The sequence below is a fragment of the Ciona robusta genome, chromosome 11 (assembly GCF_009617815.1).
Source record: "Ciona robusta chromosome 11, ASM961781v2".
Lineage (NCBI taxonomy): Eukaryota > Metazoa > Chordata > Ascidiacea > Phlebobranchia > Cionidae > Ciona > Ciona robusta.
The window spans coordinates 8253645-8273273 of NC_143245.1; the positions used below are offsets into that span (position 1 = coordinate 8253645).

Consider the following 19629-nt stretch of genomic DNA (forward strand, 5'->3'; position numbering starts at 1 on the left):
GCAACGTGTTCACACATCGCGTGTAACTGTGGTGCAATACCGATACGTGTTGTTGGGTTTAGTGCCTATAAAATGTAATATTGATGATGTAATTTATATGTAAGGTTGCATCACCTGCTCACAGAGTTAGGTTTAAACGGTCGTGGAGTTTTGTAGTTGTTAAGGCTGCCTATGTTATGCTTTGTAGGCATAAGTAAAATGTGGACATCGAATAACGTTATAGCAGGTATGAGGTATTTGCACACTTGCAGTAATAAATCTTCCCTACAGATTAGAATTAGGAAATACGTCAGATTCAGTTTGGGTTTACGATTTAAAAATGAACCACGCTTTTGCCTCATAGGTATAACCTTTTCTAAAATTTCGTTTGGTTTTTCTATTTATAGTGTTTGATATAAACCAACTATGCATCGTTACGTTCAATGTACGTTAGTCCAAATATTCAATGATCAGAAGATTTTGCTTGGGATGAAAAAACGTGGACTTGGTGTCGGAATGTGGAACGGGTTCGGCGGGAAAGTCGAGGCGGGGGAAGATCTAAAAACTGCGGCTGCTCGTGAGTTGAAGGAGGAAAGTGGGCTGGAGGTTTTGACTTCAAACTTAATGGAAGTCGGTTTGCTTTTGTTTGAATTTGTGGATAGTGGTGTCGTGTTAGAAGCGAATGTGTTTCGTGCAGTTGAATATAAAGGGGTGGTTACTGAAAGTGAAGAGATGCGGCCATGTTGGTTTGATATTAAAGATATCCCATATAAGGATATGTGGGTTGACGATGTAGATTGGTTCCCACTGATGTTTAAACAAAAGTTGTTTTATGGTTTTATGAAATTTACGGAAAAGAATGAAATGTTTTCGCAGGAGTTAAAAGTTGTGGAAAATGTTGAGGAATTTAAAAGATTAAACAAACTACAGTTGATGAAATATGATTTTAAATAAATTGTGTCTTAGTAATTTTAATAAACCTTTTGATAATGCTAATTTTAAGTTTCTTAGAAAACATACCCCAACCTAAATCACTGTATGTCCTGTCTTTTTATAATGGCTTTATATAATTTAGGAAAATATGATCATTGTATTTTTCTTACAGAATTAAATAAATTTCAATAAATAGCAAAATTTAATATATATACAAATATATTTATATGGAGAATTTCATTATAAAACATCACAGTACAATTAAAGATCAGATAAGTAAATTGCGAGCTGTTATTTAAGTTTTTAAACTTAATATGTTTCTTACTTTATGGTAAAAATAATGTAAAAGCATAATTTGCTACACTATATTCACATACTAAACAAACGTAATTTTTAACCCTTGGTGGGGGACCTTTAGTTGTTATAACACTCGGTTACAGGTGTGTTATGTTTTATACACCCCATGCCCGCATATGTAACTTATTTATCCTCATGTGGCGGGGCAACGACAGTCTTTATAACACGGGTATTCTGTTTCATACACCTTGTGCCCGCTTACAAGTTACCACGTATGTAACTTATTTATCCTCGCATGGTAGGGCAATGACAGTCATTATAACAGAGGTGTTCTGTTTCATACACCTTGTGCCCGCTGACGAGTTACCATGTATGTAACTTTATGAATAATAACATTGTTGTTTTATTTCAAATCGTCTTCAGAAACACCTTGTGCTTTTAGTTCATTCAAGACATTAGTTAAATAGTTAGGGTCAGGATATCCATGACCATGTTTATTAGTGATGGATGTTTTGTGGTGAATTTCATTCCATGTAACTGTGTCCTTTGCACCAGATGTAACAGAGTCACCAACCGTGAAAATAAGCTTTCGGTTCCAGGCCACTTCAAGTAGTCTGAGAACCTGGGAATGAATTATAGAAAAAGGTTTTATTCACCCGGAAATACTTGTGTCATAAAAGATGTAACAGATCTGCAACCAGTGATGTGTTAATAACTGAAGATCTTTGCAGATTGTTTTTGTAGGAATGCATAAGTTTATAGACATGACTTGGTGTGCCAAAATACAATCTTATTGCAATTAAGAATTAACTGCTATGGGCTAAGAATATAATTTGCATAGGTAATGCCGCTGGGATTTGAGGCAGAATATTTCAAAATAAAAGTGCTTCAATGTTTTTATAAGCTACTGAAAGTAATGCCTGCAAAATTTAACTTCTCTGTTACAAATTATTGCATTTGCCGAAATGCTGTGATGTGTCTGTTATTACCTTGTTACCATCTGTGTTATCAGGTAGATAAGCAATTCTTGGGAAGCCATGTACGCTGTACCTTCTACCAGGGTTGGGGTGTTCATTGGTTTGCACACCTGCCCTTATATCGTATGTTATACGGATTGTATGGTGTGGTTCGTATCCTGTAGGGTGGTATGGTTGGTTTAATTATAGATCTGGAGTTAATGCTTGGTATGTGTCCTTGAGCAAGACACTTCCACAATCCAGTGGTCACTATGAATGTAGCACCTGAGTATTAAGGTAATGGGCCAACTCTGGTCTAAATCTAAGGTCCTATGCCATGCTGCAGTACCTCACCACATCAATAGAATTGGTACCATATTCACAATAGTTGGAAATGATACAATTATATCAAGTACAGCATAAAACAGCTGCAGCTATTAGAAAACCTCTTATTTTTATTCAACAGCAACTACATTGATACACTTTCGCATATTATATATTGTCTTACCAGGCACTGAGGTTTGAATGACACTCCAATGCATTTGCCCTGGAGGTTGGTTTCCTGTCTTCACCCCATATATAACTTTGCAACATGGACAAGTGAAGCTGTCATTCTGGTGATTGTTAAACATGGTAAGTTCTTGATTAGTTCCTAATAATGTTAACAGTTTGTTTATGAAGATTACCCACTGTGTTTGTTCATGTCAATTTAATTTTAAAAATACTAAAAACAGGCATTTAAAAATATTAGATGAAAAAAACACATTTACTGTTTTTTTTCTACAAGAAATTAAAAAAGGTTTGGTGTTATAACGTGTGTATGAAACTTACTGCACCACTTTGCATGGATGCAATGAGACATTCTGCATGAAATATATGTTTGCATGTCTTCAGTTCAATCACACTGCTTGCCTGGTTGGCTAGAAAAGGTAAAGTTGTGAATTAATAGGACTTAACACCAGTATGGATCGAATTTTACTACATTTAAGATGCATACATGAATGTGATTTATTTATTCTTACATGGCGGGCAATGACAGTTGTATAACATGAGTGTTCTGTTTCACACACCTCAGGTGCCAACTACTCAGCCACAGCACTGGACAAATCTAGCATCTTAAATAAGACATTTGGTCATTGGTCCTCAGTGACCACTGGGTTGTAGCAATTGCCGTTAAGTGTCTTTTCCAAGGTCACATACGCCTATAATGGTGGCAACATTGCAATAACTTAACAGCCCCTGTCACTCACTTGCTCCTGATGTTTGGAATCCAGAAACATCTGATAGTGATGTCATACAGATGACACAATCATGACTAGGTGGCGTTGTGAGCGTAGTGGAAAATTTATCCAACAAACCTATTGATGATGTCATAAATTACATTGTCTTGAACATAAAGTAACTTTTAATATCTTTTCTTATTGAAGGTGTATGACACTTCAAAGCAATTCAAAAATAAATACAATTCATGGAAAACATAAAACAGCAAAGCACAAATAAAGAGCATATAAGTCATCACAGATAATATGCATTGTTACCTTGTTTGCCACCAGATGATGAATTGATAGCATTGAGAGCAGGGGTGTTGGTGGTGCTTGAATATGGGTCCGTAGAAAAACTGGAAAATTATTTATATAGTGGGTAATGTATATATTGTAATGCATTTGCAAGCTTTTGTGGTGCAGGCTTTGAGATAATTTCATCTGATCGAACTTTTAACAAAGTTAACCAAACAACAACTGTAATGTAAACGCTTTTTAACAGCAGTGAACACCTAAGGTGCTACCACATCAAACACACTAGGTTTTAAAGCCTGTCGCTTTATCCAAAGCTTGGCTTAAATTTTTAAAAGGTTTAACAGCAGTGGACACCTAGTATGCTACAAAATGGTGCACACCAGATGAAAGCCTGTCACTTTACCCAAATTAATCCTTCATGCAATGCAACCTACATGTTCTGGAATGAAGTGGCTGGAGGATTTGAATGGTGGGAGCTTGTTGTATATAATGGTGTGGTTCCCGGTTGGGTTGTGTATGATAATGTGTTGGAGTAATGGTGTTGAGAAGATTGACTGGAGTGATGGGAGTTGGTGGTATATGATGCCGATGGTGCAGTTGCAGGTTGTATTGTATATGATGGTGTGTTAGACAAATAGTGTTGGGAAGATTGGCTGGAATGATGGGTGTTGCGAGATGCAGTTCTTCTTTGTCGAGCTGAAGAGGCTTGTTGGTGGGTAGGTGTCTGGGGAGAGAAAAAGATTGGGTTATGTGTCAGCCATGGCTTATATAACAAGTCTCTTGGCTTGCTTCATTGTAGAATCTTAGACTACCCATATAGAATATATAGTCTTGGTGAGTAACAGATCTTTGCCATCATTATATAGATTATACTTTTTGATGAAGATATTAATAGGTGAAAGTATGTGGTGCTATCAAGCATGGTAATTTGTATGCAATGCATACATAATATTTAAAATAAACCGGGCATATTCAGTGTGGCCAATAGATGCTTTTTGGGACTGAGATAATGATAAGTTTGTTACAGTAGAAGTACAATTTAATGCCTTTGTCATAAGTTAAATAAACTAACTGTGATTGTCAATTTAGTAATGGTAGGGAATATAAGGTATTACAATGCATGGTTTTAGGATCACTATGTATATCTGGCATGTATTTATAAATGCTGGTTAACCTACAGTGGTATAGCTGTTTGTTGCAGGGTTACTCAACGATGATGTGACTTTGTCCGTCGTTGTTGGGAATTTGAATGAAAAACGTTCTTTGCGAATTTTTCTTTGGTATCCGGTGTTTTTGTTTTGCTGTAAAATCAGCAGTTGGGCGTTAAGAGTTATACCATAATATGTTGAATTAACCTTTGGCTGGTACTATATTGAACTTTCCCATATATTTGATATGCAAAATAAACATAACATGAAATAAAATGCAATATTTAGCACAAAGTACCTGGACGCCACTTTTTTGGTCGTTTATGTAAATGATATACATTAATGTTGGATCATATTGAGATAAATTTAATGGTTGATGTTTATTCCAGTTTGCATGATCTTCAATTAATTGGTTAACTTCTGCTGTGTAGTTTTCCCATGCATTCTTATACTTCCATTGCCATGTGTGGTTGCGTGCAAGCAATGATGAGCCTGGGAGAACTACTCTACGGACTGAAATGTTAAAAAAATGATTTTCTTTAATATTGTGTAGTTTAAAAAGTAAATATTTGTATTAGGTTATTGTTATATGTATGGAGAATTCTTGAACTGAAAATGAACAAATGTACTTTTTTATCCTTGCATGATAAAGCAACGACTTTGTTATAACACGGGTGTTCTGTTTCATATACCTCGTGCCCGCTTACACGTTACCATATAAGTTACTTTTATGGGTGATTATTTGAACAACCCATTAGTGACCACGGGGTTGGAGCAATTTTTACGTGATTAACATACAAGTTTTAACTACTTTAATAATCAGGTGAGACATTTATTCAAATAAACACAATTATCAATAAATAACGTACTAGTTCCAGGTCCTATGAGTTGTTGTGAAGAATATTCCATAGTTTTAAAATCAATAGACGCCCTTGGCAACTTTAAACGGTTTGCACTCGAACCTTGTCTATAGTTTTGGTATCCGTTTTCAATATTTTGGCACATTTTAACCGAAAACATTTTCCAAAACTCGTCTAAATATTCCCATATGGCAATATTATCCCGATTCATTGTGTCTTTCGTATTCAAGTAATATTTTCTCGTTGAATTTAAACTTGAACTTAACTGTAAAAATTCAAAACAATTCGACAAAGTAGGTACCAAAGCTTAGCTATAATGTTTATCTTACACCAACACCTTACTTTCGCAAAAATCTTACAATTTATATTTTAACAAATACTAATGGTATTTTCTGTCAATGTAAGTAGTTTAAAAATATAAAACTTGGTTTACCTGTTGGTTAAATATACGATTTTCACACTAGTGAGATCGTTTGTACATTAACTAAGTATTGGGTATACTTTGGTGACGTAGTCAGATGATGATGTCATGTGCGTAAATTTTGCGAAAGTTTTTGTTAATTTTTAATTAGTTTGAATGTTAATGAATGTTAAATTTATGTCAATAGAGACCAAGAAACATAGTCCTTAGATGTGTTAGAACCTTGTAATGTAGATTAGCCCATTATATACCGCCAATAAAGAACTATATTTCTACGAAACATACAACTTACTTTATCTTATGTTTTAAAAACTTTTATTAAAATTTATGCAAAGGTATTTTATTATAGCTTAAGCTTACTGCAGCAGTCAAAATCCATCAGAACATTAACAATATTAAAAATTTAATGTATAGTTATGTTACTAGCATAAATTAATTCCTACGGCGTGGGTGTTATGTTTCATACACCTCGTACCTGCTTACAAGTTGCCACATATAACATTGTGGGGGATTGTGTTAATGTGTTTGAAAACTTTTTAATAATTGCTCTCTCTCTGTTTGCATATTCACAAATGTCTTTATTCCCACAGACACAGACCCAATATTAATATTAGAAACTGTGAATAACATTCAATATGTCAATGAAAGGGTTAGTGTTACTGGCTTTAACAGGCTCAGTATCGCTTACTTTCCTCATGCTGTCATGCGTCCTACCACAGTTTGGAGTCTACTGGCCTCTGTTTGTCCTAATGTTCTACTTCATGGCTCCCATACCCATATTTATTGCTCGACGGTTTTCCGACGGTGATTCAGTTAGCACGGCCTGCAAGGAACTCGCATTTTTCTTCACAACAGGAATCGTCGTTTCAGCATTCGGACTTCCTGTTATTCTCGCGCGCGCCGGTGCCATCCAGTGGGGAGCGTGCGCATTTGTGCTCGCTGGTAACGTGGTTGCATTTCTCACCATTCTCGGCTTCTTCATGTATTTTACTCAAGACTCAGATTACGAATTCCAAAGATGGTGACACTAACAAACTAGTTGATATTTCGTGCACATTTCTTCAGCAATAGTTTATCTGATTGAGTGTCATTTGTGTTTTTGATAAACAATTAATGTAATAGTTTGTATGGTGCGTCTGTTTCATCAATTCTCATGTAATTGTCTTTACACAGTGATACTGGCTTGTTAAAGTTTGTAACTTTCTGTTGCTTATTATATACTTACCTACCCTTGGTACCAAACAATTAAAACACAGGGAAGGCAAGGGATAGTTAGACAAGCAATTCTATAAAACAAATCCAAATTGTTTGTAATGTTTACTGATTAGAGTAGAAAAATTCCAGGGTTGTCCTGCCCACCCTGCCACCCCAGGTTTGGTGCCTATGGTTATTGGTTACCAAAGCTTTACCAAATACAGACTAAATATACGTATTTATAAACAGCTGTTAGCTTTATCAATGCTAATACATATAAGCACTTCCAATGTATGTTTAAACCTCAGTATGTAATAAGAACATTTTGCTTATTGTTTTCGTGTACAAGCTGGATGTCATTCTACAGCAAAACTGCCTTGTTATATAGCTTTATACATTACATAGCTTTTATTTGGTTATGTTATATATATATATATATGAGATAATACATTTGTATTTTTCCCTATATTTATACTATAAACCAGTGCTTCTCAACTTTTTAACAGCCAAAATATTAAACATAAATTATAGCGAAGCTTTTTAAAACTACATTTCACATAACTTTAGTAAATGCACAATAAATTAATTTATCATTTTCATAAAAGAATCAAAAGAATTTGTGAACCACTGTAGGGGGCGACCCAACGAAATCAAACGGTGACCCAGGGGTTGATAAGCACAGCCAAAGCACATCATAAAATATAAAAAGTTTTTAACCCATGTAAATCTGAAGGCATTTAATTCCACCCCACCCACTGCAGAAATAACATTTTTGCTGCTGATCTAGATATGTTTTATGTTAATTTACAATTGGTCTAATTGGTTGAATTTGTTTGTTTTATTTAGTTCATTCTACTGTAGTTATAAAGTTAAATATTCTTCTTTTCTTTTCCATTTTAAAGGTTTATTTATGGTAATGCAATGAGTAGAAATCTAAAGATTTTTATTTTTTGTAAATGATGTTATAAACCCACTTGAAACACCGTTTATTATTGTTTGTGTCTTTTTAAAATTTACTGTCGCATATGTAATTGTGCATGTGCTGAATGCTATTTCTATGTGCTGTGGTCGTTTATTCCTTATTCCTATGTTACAGATATTTAAAATGAAAGTTAAAATAAAGAAATGGTTTTCAGTAGCAAGCTGGCACTGGCAAGCATCGGATGAAACTTGTGGGATTTGTCGTTACGCGTTCGAGGCTTGTTGCTCCAACTGCCGTACTGCTGGAGATGACTGCCCTATAGTATGGGGGCAATGCACACACTGCTTCCACATGCACTGCATATTGAAGTGGCTTCACTCACAACAGATGAACCAGCAGTGCCCGATGTGCCGACAGGAATGGAAATTTAAAGAAGTTTGAACGATCACTTGTATTTATGGTACTTGGAACATTTAAAATACTGAAGTCTACTCCCCATTTCGTATTCTACTCATCGTAATTCGATAAAGTTTTAAAATTTAAGATGATAGCAACAATATTGATGGATACATGGAACATTTGAAAAACTTCATCTTCATTATAATTTAGATTCTACTTGCCAGAATGTGGAGGAGTTAAATACGCTGCAACAGTATAATGTTGAAGAGACAAGAGAAGGAACTTTAGAAGTGATCACTACAAATATGACAATCAGTTGAATTTATATTTACCTATTTTTGTTACATTCAAAGGAGTTTTTACACTATTGCAATGCTTTACTATTTTCTATTGTCGGGGTCCTACTGCGTGGCATGCCATGAGATAGGGAATTAAGGCCATAGCTGGTCCATTATATGAGCATTACTCATCAATGATAGATATTTTGTTTTCTTGACTTTCTAAGCTCTAAACAATGGATCTGTATATCAGAGTTGACCCATTAGAACACTTATTACAATATGGGCTTAAGATTTAAAATGGAATTTGCTCATTAATCATTATATTATGAACTTAGTTACATATAGATGCCTTTGAGTTGCTGTGATCCAAGCCATGGGTCAGTGAGTCCGAGTTGACCCATCACCCAGGATTCATATATATTCACTTTTATATATTCCAACCCAAGGGTGCGTGTAGGTTTAATTATATATTGGTGGCAACCAACATGATGGAAATAAACGGACAACCAAGTCCTGAAAAGCTGAAGGTATTGCTGGCTTGCTTTGAAACTGGACTTCATAAAATTAAAGTCAACTCTAAACCAGGTTAGGTTTGTTAAAAACTTGATGAATTTTGAATTAGTTTACTATTTATGTATATTACCATTTCATTTTTTGAAATAATTACTCTTGACTTTGCATGTGTGCTATTATAGGCATGAGTTCTATGGAACAGACTCCTAATAAACGGTGTAAAAATTACATTTATTTATATTTTTCTACAAATCTTTCTTGTCAGGTTCTGCATTATCAGTGAGACTTGATAATGAGATTGAATTCACCTCATCCAATGCTGCTGTTAGGTAAATTTCAACTTAAACAACGTCATTGGTCTTTGTTTACAAGCAATTATCATATTAACAACACAATTATCATATTAACAATTTCCAATTATCATAATAACAATTTCCCAATAATTTTCTTTAGATACGCTTATGAAACACAAGGTGTTAAAGTAGACGTTGAAACATTGCATTGGTTTGAATGGGAGGTCACAATACTAAGGAAACTTGTGGGAAGTTACTGCAGTTTATCCGACAAGAAAATTTTGAACATCAATGAATTCCCAAACCTCATTTCTTCGTTGCAATATTTAGAAAATTCCATCAACTCAGGAAAGCTGGAGTGTGACTTCAGTACTAAAGTAAGTTAACTTGGGTGTTAATTGAATTACATTGGGTTGCAACTTGATGTAGATTGGTATACTAACTCTTAATGCATATGTCCTTGAAATTATATATTATTAAAATTGCAAGTTTGAAGTTTGTAGACTCTTATTTAATTAAGTAAAATTCTTTTCACTAACTTAAACATTTTATAAAAAACGCTAAAGTTTAGTTTAAAGTCTAACAAAGCAATGTCGGCAATTTCGTTTATATATTGGCATACAATTTTTTAGACTTAATTTTTTTCCGTAATATTAATTTGCAAACTATAAGTAAACATAATTTATTCCTAGATCTCGGCTGCTAACTGTGTCATCTTCTGTACCATCTCGCCCCTCTTTTGCAACCCTGGTATAGAAGGGGAATTCCCTGTCCTGAGAAAACATTTTGCTATCTTTATGAATCGAGGATCGTTTAGATCGGCGTGGAAGGAAGTTACCGGGGGTGGGGGGAGGCTCGCGTTCCAGGTCAGTGTCTCATGCTCGCTGTCGAGTTATAATTTGTTGTTATATATGGGTGGGATCCTTGTCGAGGACCTGGGATTTTGGCCCCAACACCCAGGAAGCTTTAGTAAGTCATTCCTCTACCGGTGTAACTTAGTCCACAACACCCATTATGTTGTGGACTTCTGTCCTCAGAGATCCACACCGTACAATTTGCTAAAGCAAAGTAGTGAATATAACTTTTAAACTTTATCCCTCAGGCGTATTTTGCTGCCACCAAAGCCCAGTGGAAAGAAACCAAACCAATCATTTCAACTGAAGCGTCAAAACCAACTGAACCAAACAATTCTGTGAGTTTAAAAAATCCTGATAATTTTTGTAAAACATTTTTCTTTAATGCGTTTATTTTAATTTCTTCCTGAAGATGGTTTGTATTTAAAATATCCTAAAACTGTTGGCATCATCAGTGCTTGGAATAGACTGAGTAGACTTGATGAAACATCTGCAAGACTGCAATAGTATAACAATATTCCCACTAACATTTTAATTATGTTTTTAGTCAAAGGAAGTTGTAAGCAAAGATGAAATTGAAGCTGCAAGGAAAAGTTGGGACTCGTGTAATGTGAAGACAGCCAAGCCAAGAGTGCACCCCGTGTAAGTTGGATGTGGTTGAGTGACCGATAATAGATATATGCTAGAATTTGTGGAACACTATATTATATACCTAAAGATACCTTTGGAGGCCTGGGTACAGGTTAGAGTAGAAGGCACCAACTCTAGAAAAGTCAAGCGTTATAGAATCTATATACTGATACTGGGCGATTGCTACTGACCCCAAAGTAATACATTATGTAGAAAAATGTATTAACATCATTATTTTGCTGATTTTTATAGTTAAAAGTTATTATATGTATATTACTGCCCGGACTGAATAAACTATTTTTGTATCTATTATCTAATCTTAAAGTTGTGGAGACTTAAATGTGCTTCACATTATTTGCTAATATTTAATAAATTTCAAATATCTAATTGAAATTATTGCAGACTTCCAAAGGAAGGCGAGAAAAACATCTTAATCACGAGCGCTCTACCTTACGTTAACAACGTCCCTCACCTGGGCAACATTATCGGGTGTGTGTTGAGTGCCGATGTCTTTTCCAGGTGGGATATTACTTTGTACATTGTGTTATAGCCCACCGCTTTTGGGAATGGATATTTTTGTTGTGTTTTACTTAGGTTGGGGTTGTGGGTGAATGTATCTTTGTGCAAGACACTTAACGACAATTACTCCAACGCCAACCCATTGTTGTCTAAATTTTCAGTCCTACAGAAACACCATCACCCACAAAGTTGCATACGTGGTAACACGAGGTGTATAAAACAGAACATCTGTGTTATAAGGACTGTTGTTACCTCGCCATACAAGAATAAATGTGTTAAATGTACCTAAAAAATGGTACCAGGTTACCAGATGTATAAAACAACACCCCCACCTCCAAGCATAGAATATTCACTTCTTCCCCCCACTAACACTGTCAACCTCCCAGATATTGTCGCTTACGGGGTTGGAACGTCCTTTATATTTGCGGCACTGATGAATATGGCACGGCAACTGAAACTAAAGCCGCACAAGAGGGAGTGACGCCTAAGGAGGTAAAATGGGAATTAATAGACCTATTATAACAGGCAATGCTATGTCCTCTAGTTTTGTCTCAAGTTAGACACAGTTGGTGACTGGTGCCAGTAGAACTCAAAGGTTGCTGCTACCAAGGTATCGTCGTAAGGGTCAAACTAAAACACAAGGAAAGCAGGGATAGTTCTACATACAATCCTGTGAAACAAACCTATTGATTGTAATGTTTCACAATTAATACAGTGCAGAAAATTCCAGGGTTCGCCTGCACACGCTGCCACCCCAGGTTTTGTGCCTATGGGTATAATTCATATTGTTCTACTTTTCGTTTGGGCAACCAAGTATACAACATTTTGAGAACAAGTTTTTGTATAAGATTAGTCTTAATCTCAATGCATTTCCCCAGATATGCGACAAGTACCATAAGATCCACTCCGAGGTTTACGAATGGTTTAGTATCGGCTTCGATTACTTTGGCAGGACAACTACTGAGTGTCAAACAAAGTGAGTGAATATTAAGTTTTCCGTATTAAATATGTCATAGCAACTGATCTTTACAACAGTGCTTCCTAAACTAGGGGTAACAAACTTAAGGAGTCGCCGAGAGTATAACAATTATACACAAAGTAGTAAATGTAATGTCTTATTAACAGTGAACGGTTACGGAAAATTTTAGTTGATTAAAGGTGGCTGTACACAGTATCCGGCATGCGAATTCACTTGCGAAGTCGTATGCAAACCCATTACCGAGTTCCGCATGCGGCAGCGAAATCCGGACAAAATGGACGAATTCCGGATACTATCTTTGGATACTGTGTACAGCCACCTTAAAAGGGGGCAAGCAAAAAGTATGGGAAGCCCTGGTTTATATTATTTACTCATTTCCCTATTTAACTTGTTACAGAATTGCGCAAGATATATTCTGGCACCTGCATCGCAACAATCACCTTATTAAACAAACGGTTGAACAACTCTACTGTGGGCGGTGTGAAAGGTTTCTGGCTGACAGGTAACTTTAACATACTCCCTGGAAGTGTGTAAAGAATTAAACAGCATATAATGAATATTTCATCTGTGATTAAACAAACAGTCTTCAGACTCGTCACACAGTGGTTAGCTCCTGCCTGTGGCCCAGAGTTTACTGTTCAAAGTTCCCTGCTTCTACTATTGTAGGCGTATATGTCCCATGGCAAGACTTTTATTGGCTTTTGTTTTGGATTTTTTTGCGTTCATGCAAATATAATTTGCTAGTTTTTATTATGTTTAAACGAATACAATATGATGTTTTCATCTTAATACAAATATAACATGTTAGTTTTATAATGTTTATAAAAATATAATTTGCTTAGTTTTATTGTGTTTGTATTGCAACAACTTGTTTGTTTAGGTTTGTGGAGGGCACGTGTCCATTATGTGCGTTTGAAGATGCACGAGGGGACCAATGTGATAAATGTGGAAAGTTGATTAATGCTGTGGAATTAAAGGTAGGGGGTTGTATGGGTTGTGGGGGTTTTGTATTCTATTCAATATGGTCTGGTGCAACGAAACAGAACCAACAAAAATCACGTCCCCACTAGTAGTAATAGAGATATATATTTCGCCTAAATGGCTTCGTCAGTCTCTTATTTAAATAGAACCTTTTCTATATGAGTGTGGGTTTTGTATTAGCCATAGTTAGCCCATTACCCCAACATTGTATATGCACAATCTATTCTATTGGGTGAGGTCCCACAATGAGACACGTCATGAAACTGGGATTTAGGCCAGAGTTGGCCCATTATCCCAACATTGTATATGCACAATCTATTCTATATGTGTGAGGTTCTACAGTGAGGCACGTCATGTGGCCATGGATTTAGGGTTGGCCCATTACACAGATACCCAGGAAAGTGTCTAACCACTGAGCCATGGTACTGGATGATTTTTGGTTTAAGTTATACTCATAATTTCACAGAGTCCTAAATGCAAGATGTGTAGCGACACGCCAGCCATAAGGACGTCGGAACATTTGTTCGTGGATCTTTCGAAGGTAACATTAATGTTTAACTTTGCATTGAGCATGAGGTGTATGTAGATATGTGACTAGACTTCAAACCTGAACTGGCAGAGTATGTAAAACTGTAATGAAGTTTTACCAAATGACAGACAAAACAAACATGGAATTAAATTAAAATTAATATCTGATGTTTTATACATGTTTTATACATCGCATGTTCGGAAAAATACTATAACTTTTACTTGTAGTTGGAAACCGAAGCTACAAAGCTGTCAATTATAATAAGTTTTAAAGTGCATAAAAAAGACATTTGTCTAGCACATACAAAAAGGCACAGTTGGTTTAACCCCTGCCTATATTATTAACAGTAAACATTTAATTCACTTGTAGTTGGAGCCAAAGTTGCGAAGGTGTTTACAAGAATCATTTAAAGGGGAGGGGTGGTCCAATAATGCAAAGACGATAACTGAAACATGGTTAAGAGATGGGCTCAAACCAAGGTGTATAACTAGGGATCTAAAATGGGGGACGCCGGTCCCACTGGAAGGGTTTACTGATAAAGTAAGTGTTTGTGGTAGGAGCGTTGTACATACTGTGTATTGGCAAAGCTTTGTGTACCCATTGCCAATCCCTTATATTGGAAATGGGAATATATGGTCTTATGATTTACTGCACTAAACAATTTTTTAGGAATGATTTTGATTAAATATATGTTTTTTATTTAATATAACTGTGTTTAAAACCGCTTTTATACAAGGAGTACTTTGGGTGACGTACAATAATCTACCAGTTGGATAACCTAAACCAGTAGTTTTATTTTCGCGGCAAATTAAAAAGTTTAATTTAAACCCAAACTCTTCCAGGTATTTTACGTTTGGTTTGACGCCCCTATTGGTTATTTATCCATCACGGCCAACTATACCGATAAATGGGAGTTATGGTGGAAGAACCCCAAGGTAAGAAGCTTAAAATTATTTCAACATAAAATTGTGATAATACTTTGCCTACTTACAGTGTCGGTTTCTTTGAATCCTTTGCTATATCCATCAAAATATAAATCTGTTTGGTATACATTATATATTGTTCCCAACAATCCAATTTATGTAGAATGTACAGTTGTAAAACTTGTTCCTAACACCCCAATGTATGTAGAATGTACAGTTGTACAACTTCATGGCGAAGGACAACGTTCCCTTCCACAGCGTTGTGTTCCCATCTTGTTTACTTGGTACTGATGATGAATATACAATTGTGAACCATCTTAATGCTACAGGTATGATCTTAATGCTACAGGTATATTCTTGTTAGTGTGGTATTCTATATGGAGGAGTTATTATGTGGAAGCCATTTAATTTAGGCCAGAGTTGTCGTATTACCCTATTAAACATGAAAGGGCCAAAAGAAAAGTTTTATTTAGAAAAGATTAAACTGTTTGTTTTATTTAAATATATAGTTTGGGCCTTCATTGCAATCATGTTACAACAATTCTTTTAACTGTTTTTAAGGGTAACTAGCAGGAAAATAGTGCTTGTGAGAAATGGTCTATATATCTATATCATATATGTATGCAACTATGCATATATACTTGTTAATGTGCGACAGAACCTTTATACTTTGCCATATATAGACTAATAATACATCTGTGTATTTATAAGCACGTGAATAATTGTGATGAAATATTTCAGAATATTTAAATTATGAAGAAGGAAAGTTTTCCAAGAGTCGTGGAGTTGGTGTGTTTGGTGATCACGCTTCCAAGACCAATATAGGTAGGCTGGTGTTTGTACCTTGTGCTCGCTGTCGAGTTATATTGTATGTTGTGTTCTGTGTGGGTGAGGTCCTGTAGAGTGGGCACGTCATGACCCCTATTATTAAGGACAGAGTTGGTGCATTCGTCAAACAGAAGTGTTATTTTGTAGCATGTGTGTTTTGAGCACCAGGTGTATAAAACAGAAAACCGTGTTATAACGACTGTCGTTGCCATGTCACGTGAGGATAAATAAGTTGCATTCATTCAAATACACCAGACACACATGGTGGCTTTGTTTCACTCATTCCATAAGTAAAGTTATACAGATGGGCCATCTTCTTATACACAAATACCGCAGATGGTTTGCTCACGGTTTAATTCACTTCGTCCATATAGTAACTTAACTCAACTCCCCAACCACAGATTCTGACATCTGGAGGTTCTACCTTTTATCCATGAGACCTGAAGGACAAGACACCCACTTCAGCTGGAGTGATTTCTTACTCAAGAATAATTCTGAACTCCTGAACAATCTTGGCAACTTTATCAATAGGTCGGTACTATACAGGAATAAGCAATTATGTTTTGTAAACTAGGGGGGTGTTTGTGTAGTTACAAATTATCATTTTTTAATGTCACCAATTGGCCCAATTTAACTGTTACCATGTATAGCCAGAATATCAACCTAGTGACATTTGCACCATGGGGTAGCATGGTATTTTCCATGCCTTGTACACCCATGTAAGGCGCTTATTTTACCCTCCTATTACTTGTTCAACTTATGCAATATCTCAAATTACCCATTAACCGTACCCTCATTATTTACATAGTATTCCAGGGGATGCATGCATACCTTGCATACCCATGTTAGGCGCCTATGTATTCAAGTGTATGTAATGTCTGTATTATATGTTTACCATCCAGCACTGGGTGTTAACCATTCACCTAATCTTCCACGCAGATCATTGAAGTTTGTATCGAACGCATATGGAGGTGTCGTACCTGATCCAGTACTTAACAATACCGACCTTGAACTACTAGCATTGGTTAACAGGGAGCTGAAGGAATATGTTACAGACATGGATAAACTAAAGTAAGTTATGGATAAGCATAGACTTCTAGTTATTGTTACTAATTGTTTATTTTCTTGTGGCACACCATGCATGGTGGCTTCAAACAATTCATGCTAAGAGTTGAGTTAGGATAATGAATATAATTTGTTTGTTATTATGTATATTCCTATGTATTTTTGAACTATCACTCAAAAAGTTACATATGTGGTAACTTATAAGCGAGCACGAGGTGTATAAAACAGAACACCCGTGTTATAACGGCTGTCGTTACCTCGTCATGCAAGGATAAACAAGTTATGTTCACTTATATTATAACTTTACCCCCAAGTTACATTCATAGACTCTCTCTTTTAGGATCCGTGACAACCTGCGTAGGATCCTGAGCATATCAAGGTTGGGGAATCAATATCTACAGGAGAACCAACCTTGGAAGTTAATCAAGGGAAGCAATGAGGATAAGTATGTTAGCTGTTGGCGTTTAGTAACTGGTGGTATTAAAATTGCTTGTAGAAGACTGAGTAGACTTGGTGAAACATCTGCTATAGTATAATGAGTCTATACTTGATAATTGTAACCTTGATATTCATTATTAAGATTTTGTATAACATACACCAAAAACTGTTGGCATCATCAGTGCTTGTAGAAGACTGAGTAGACTTGGTGAAACATCTGCTATAGTATAATGAGTCTAATGAGTGATATTGATAACCTTGATATTCATAATTAAGATTTTTTCTAACATACACCAAAAACTGTTGGCATCATTAGTGCTTGTAAAAGACTGAGTAGACTTGGTGAAACATCTGCTATATTATAATGAGTCTATACTTGATAATTTTAACCTTGATATTCATATCTAAGATTTTGTATAACATAATACACCGGCATCATCAGACCCAAGTCTTTTATAGCTATTAGCTGCTATAGTACAATCATAACCCCCATATAGTAGAATCATAACCCCCATACAGTATAATATTAACGATTTAACCCCATGTCACCCCCGTATTCTCGCAGATCTCGTGCCTCCACCGTCACCTCCATAGCAGCGAACCTCTCCTGCCTCCTCTGCATTCTCATCCACCCGTATATGCCACAAACATCTTCTATCATACAGGATCAACTCAACCTCCGAGGAGGATATTTGATCCCGGATGCGATCACAAGGATGTTGCCATCCGGACATAAGATCAACAAGGTTTGTCAACTTAAATAAATCCCGCGAATCTTACTCTGATCTGGTGCTCATATAGTTGAACAATTCTTGTTTTCGTGGCATCAGGTCCTTAACAAGATTTATTATCATTGTAAAAATTGAAATTCAAAGTATTACAACATTATGTCTCCAAACCAAGCAATAATACTGACTAATTGTTACAACAAAGTTTATACAATGTATTAACAAGGTTTGACACCAGTGTTATAACAACTGTCGTTACCCCGCCATGTGAGGATAAATAAGTTACATACGGGGTAACTTGTAAGCGGGCACGAGGTGTATGAAACAGAACACCCGTGTTATAACAACTGTTGTTACCATTCATACATATACACGTACAATCATCCATATTATTCCAGCCCTCCCCTTTGTTCCGTAAGTTGGAAGAAGCCGAGATCGAGGAATACAAAGCTAAGTATCGAGGTAGAGAGGATGGGAAGAAGGAGGTCGCTAAGGTGGAGGTTGGGGATTGTAAAGGTTTGGAGGAAGAAGTGCTGAAGCAGGTGGGTTGTATGGGGGGTTAAGATGGTGTGTAATATATTAGGGGGGGGGGGAAGATGAGACACCTTTTCATTTTATTTTTCTTGCCAATTGGTAGTAAACAAAGAACATTCAAAGAATTATAAAACTATCCTCAAGACTCCCATAGACCATTGTAAAATGTTTAAAACACAATCAGAATGTTTCGATATTATGTGCTAAAGATGTCCCGTCTTACCCAACAGTATAACTATTATATTAACAGGGTAACTTGGTTCGGGAACTTAAAACTGCCAAAGCTGAGAAACTTGAAATAGAGAGAGAAGTCTCAAAGTTGTTGGAATTAAAGAAGAAGTTATCTCTCTTAAAAGGAGAGGAACCTGTGCAAAAGAAAAAGGGAAAAAAGAAGAAGAAATAAGAGAATATTAATGAAATTTACTTTCTCATGTTATTACCTTTTTCTATCGTTCTCTTTTTTACCTTTCGCCTCAAGAATAGGAGAGAAGTAAAAGTTTTTGCAAAGATTTTTGGGAAATATGGTTAAATTTCACTTATTGCTGCTGTGTTTGTAGGAAATCATGCTTGTGGTGAACTAATGTACTAAAGGAATTGAATAAATTGGGAAATAACAAAACTGGTGTTCTTTGTATTTAAATTAACGAATGAAACTTATTTATTCCCGCACGGGGGAGGGGTGGGCAAGGACAGTCATTATAACAGGGGTATTCTGTTTCATACACCACGTACCTGCTTACAAGTTACCACGTATGTAACTTTGTGGGTGATGTTTTTCTGTATGGCTGACAATATAGGCAACCAATTAGTGACCACTTGGTTGAAGCAATTCCTCTTAAGTGTCTTGCCTAAGCTAGAATCAGCAAGTCTTAATCAGATGTATACAGTGAATATTGCCATAACTAAGT

General features: G+C 35.9%; 4 protein-coding genes across 4 annotated transcripts; 3 read left to right on the forward strand and 1 right to left on the reverse strand.

The window, feature by feature from the left end:
• The first annotated feature begins 24 nt into the window (after positions 1-24).
• On the forward strand, positions 25-9353 carry LOC149729110 (oxidized purine nucleoside triphosphate hydrolase-like). Its single transcript, XM_089889149.1, has 2 exons — positions 25-226; positions 387-9353. Exon 2 carries the CDS (start codon positions 406-408, stop codon positions 931-933), a length of 528 nt encoding a protein of 175 aa, XP_089745275.1. The 5' UTR covers positions 25-226; positions 387-405; the 3' UTR covers positions 934-9353.
• On the reverse strand, positions 1050-5901 carry LOC149729111 (uncharacterized). The gene is made up of 10 exons (XM_089889125.1): positions 5700-5901; positions 5129-5343; positions 4861-4983; positions 4117-4406; positions 3704-3783; positions 3416-3523; positions 2997-3085; positions 2674-2779; positions 2199-2344; positions 1050-1831 (listed from the first exon to the last, which is right to left on the reverse strand). The coding sequence occupies exons 1-10, from the start codon at positions 5899-5901 to the stop codon at positions 1613-1615; spliced, it is 1578 nt and encodes a 525-aa protein (XP_089745251.1). The 3' UTR covers positions 1050-1612.
• Positions 6747-9353, forward strand: LOC149729112 (leptin receptor gene-related protein-like). The gene has a single exon (XM_089889155.1). It carries the CDS (start codon positions 6747-6749, stop codon positions 7134-7136), a length of 390 nt encoding a protein of 129 aa, XP_089745281.1. The 3' UTR covers positions 7137-9353.
• A 6-nt stretch (positions 9354-9359) lies between these two features.
• LOC149729113 (methionine--tRNA ligase, cytoplasmic-like) lies at positions 9360-19340 on the forward strand. The gene is made up of 22 exons (XM_089889114.1): positions 9360-9492; positions 9686-9749; positions 9874-10090; positions 10406-10579; positions 10816-10905; positions 11115-11209; positions 11600-11716; positions 12103-12208; positions 12595-12692; positions 13093-13197; positions 13576-13672; positions 14143-14217; positions 14575-14745; positions 15048-15140; positions 15337-15457; positions 15870-15953; positions 16358-16487; positions 16896-17027; positions 17362-17466; positions 18025-18205; positions 18586-18729; positions 18972-19340. The coding sequence occupies exons 1-22, from the start codon at positions 9393-9395 to the stop codon at positions 19122-19124; spliced, it is 2652 nt and encodes an 883-aa protein (XP_089745240.1). The 5' UTR covers positions 9360-9392; the 3' UTR covers positions 19125-19340.
• The last annotated feature ends 289 nt before the right edge of the window (positions 19341-19629 follow it).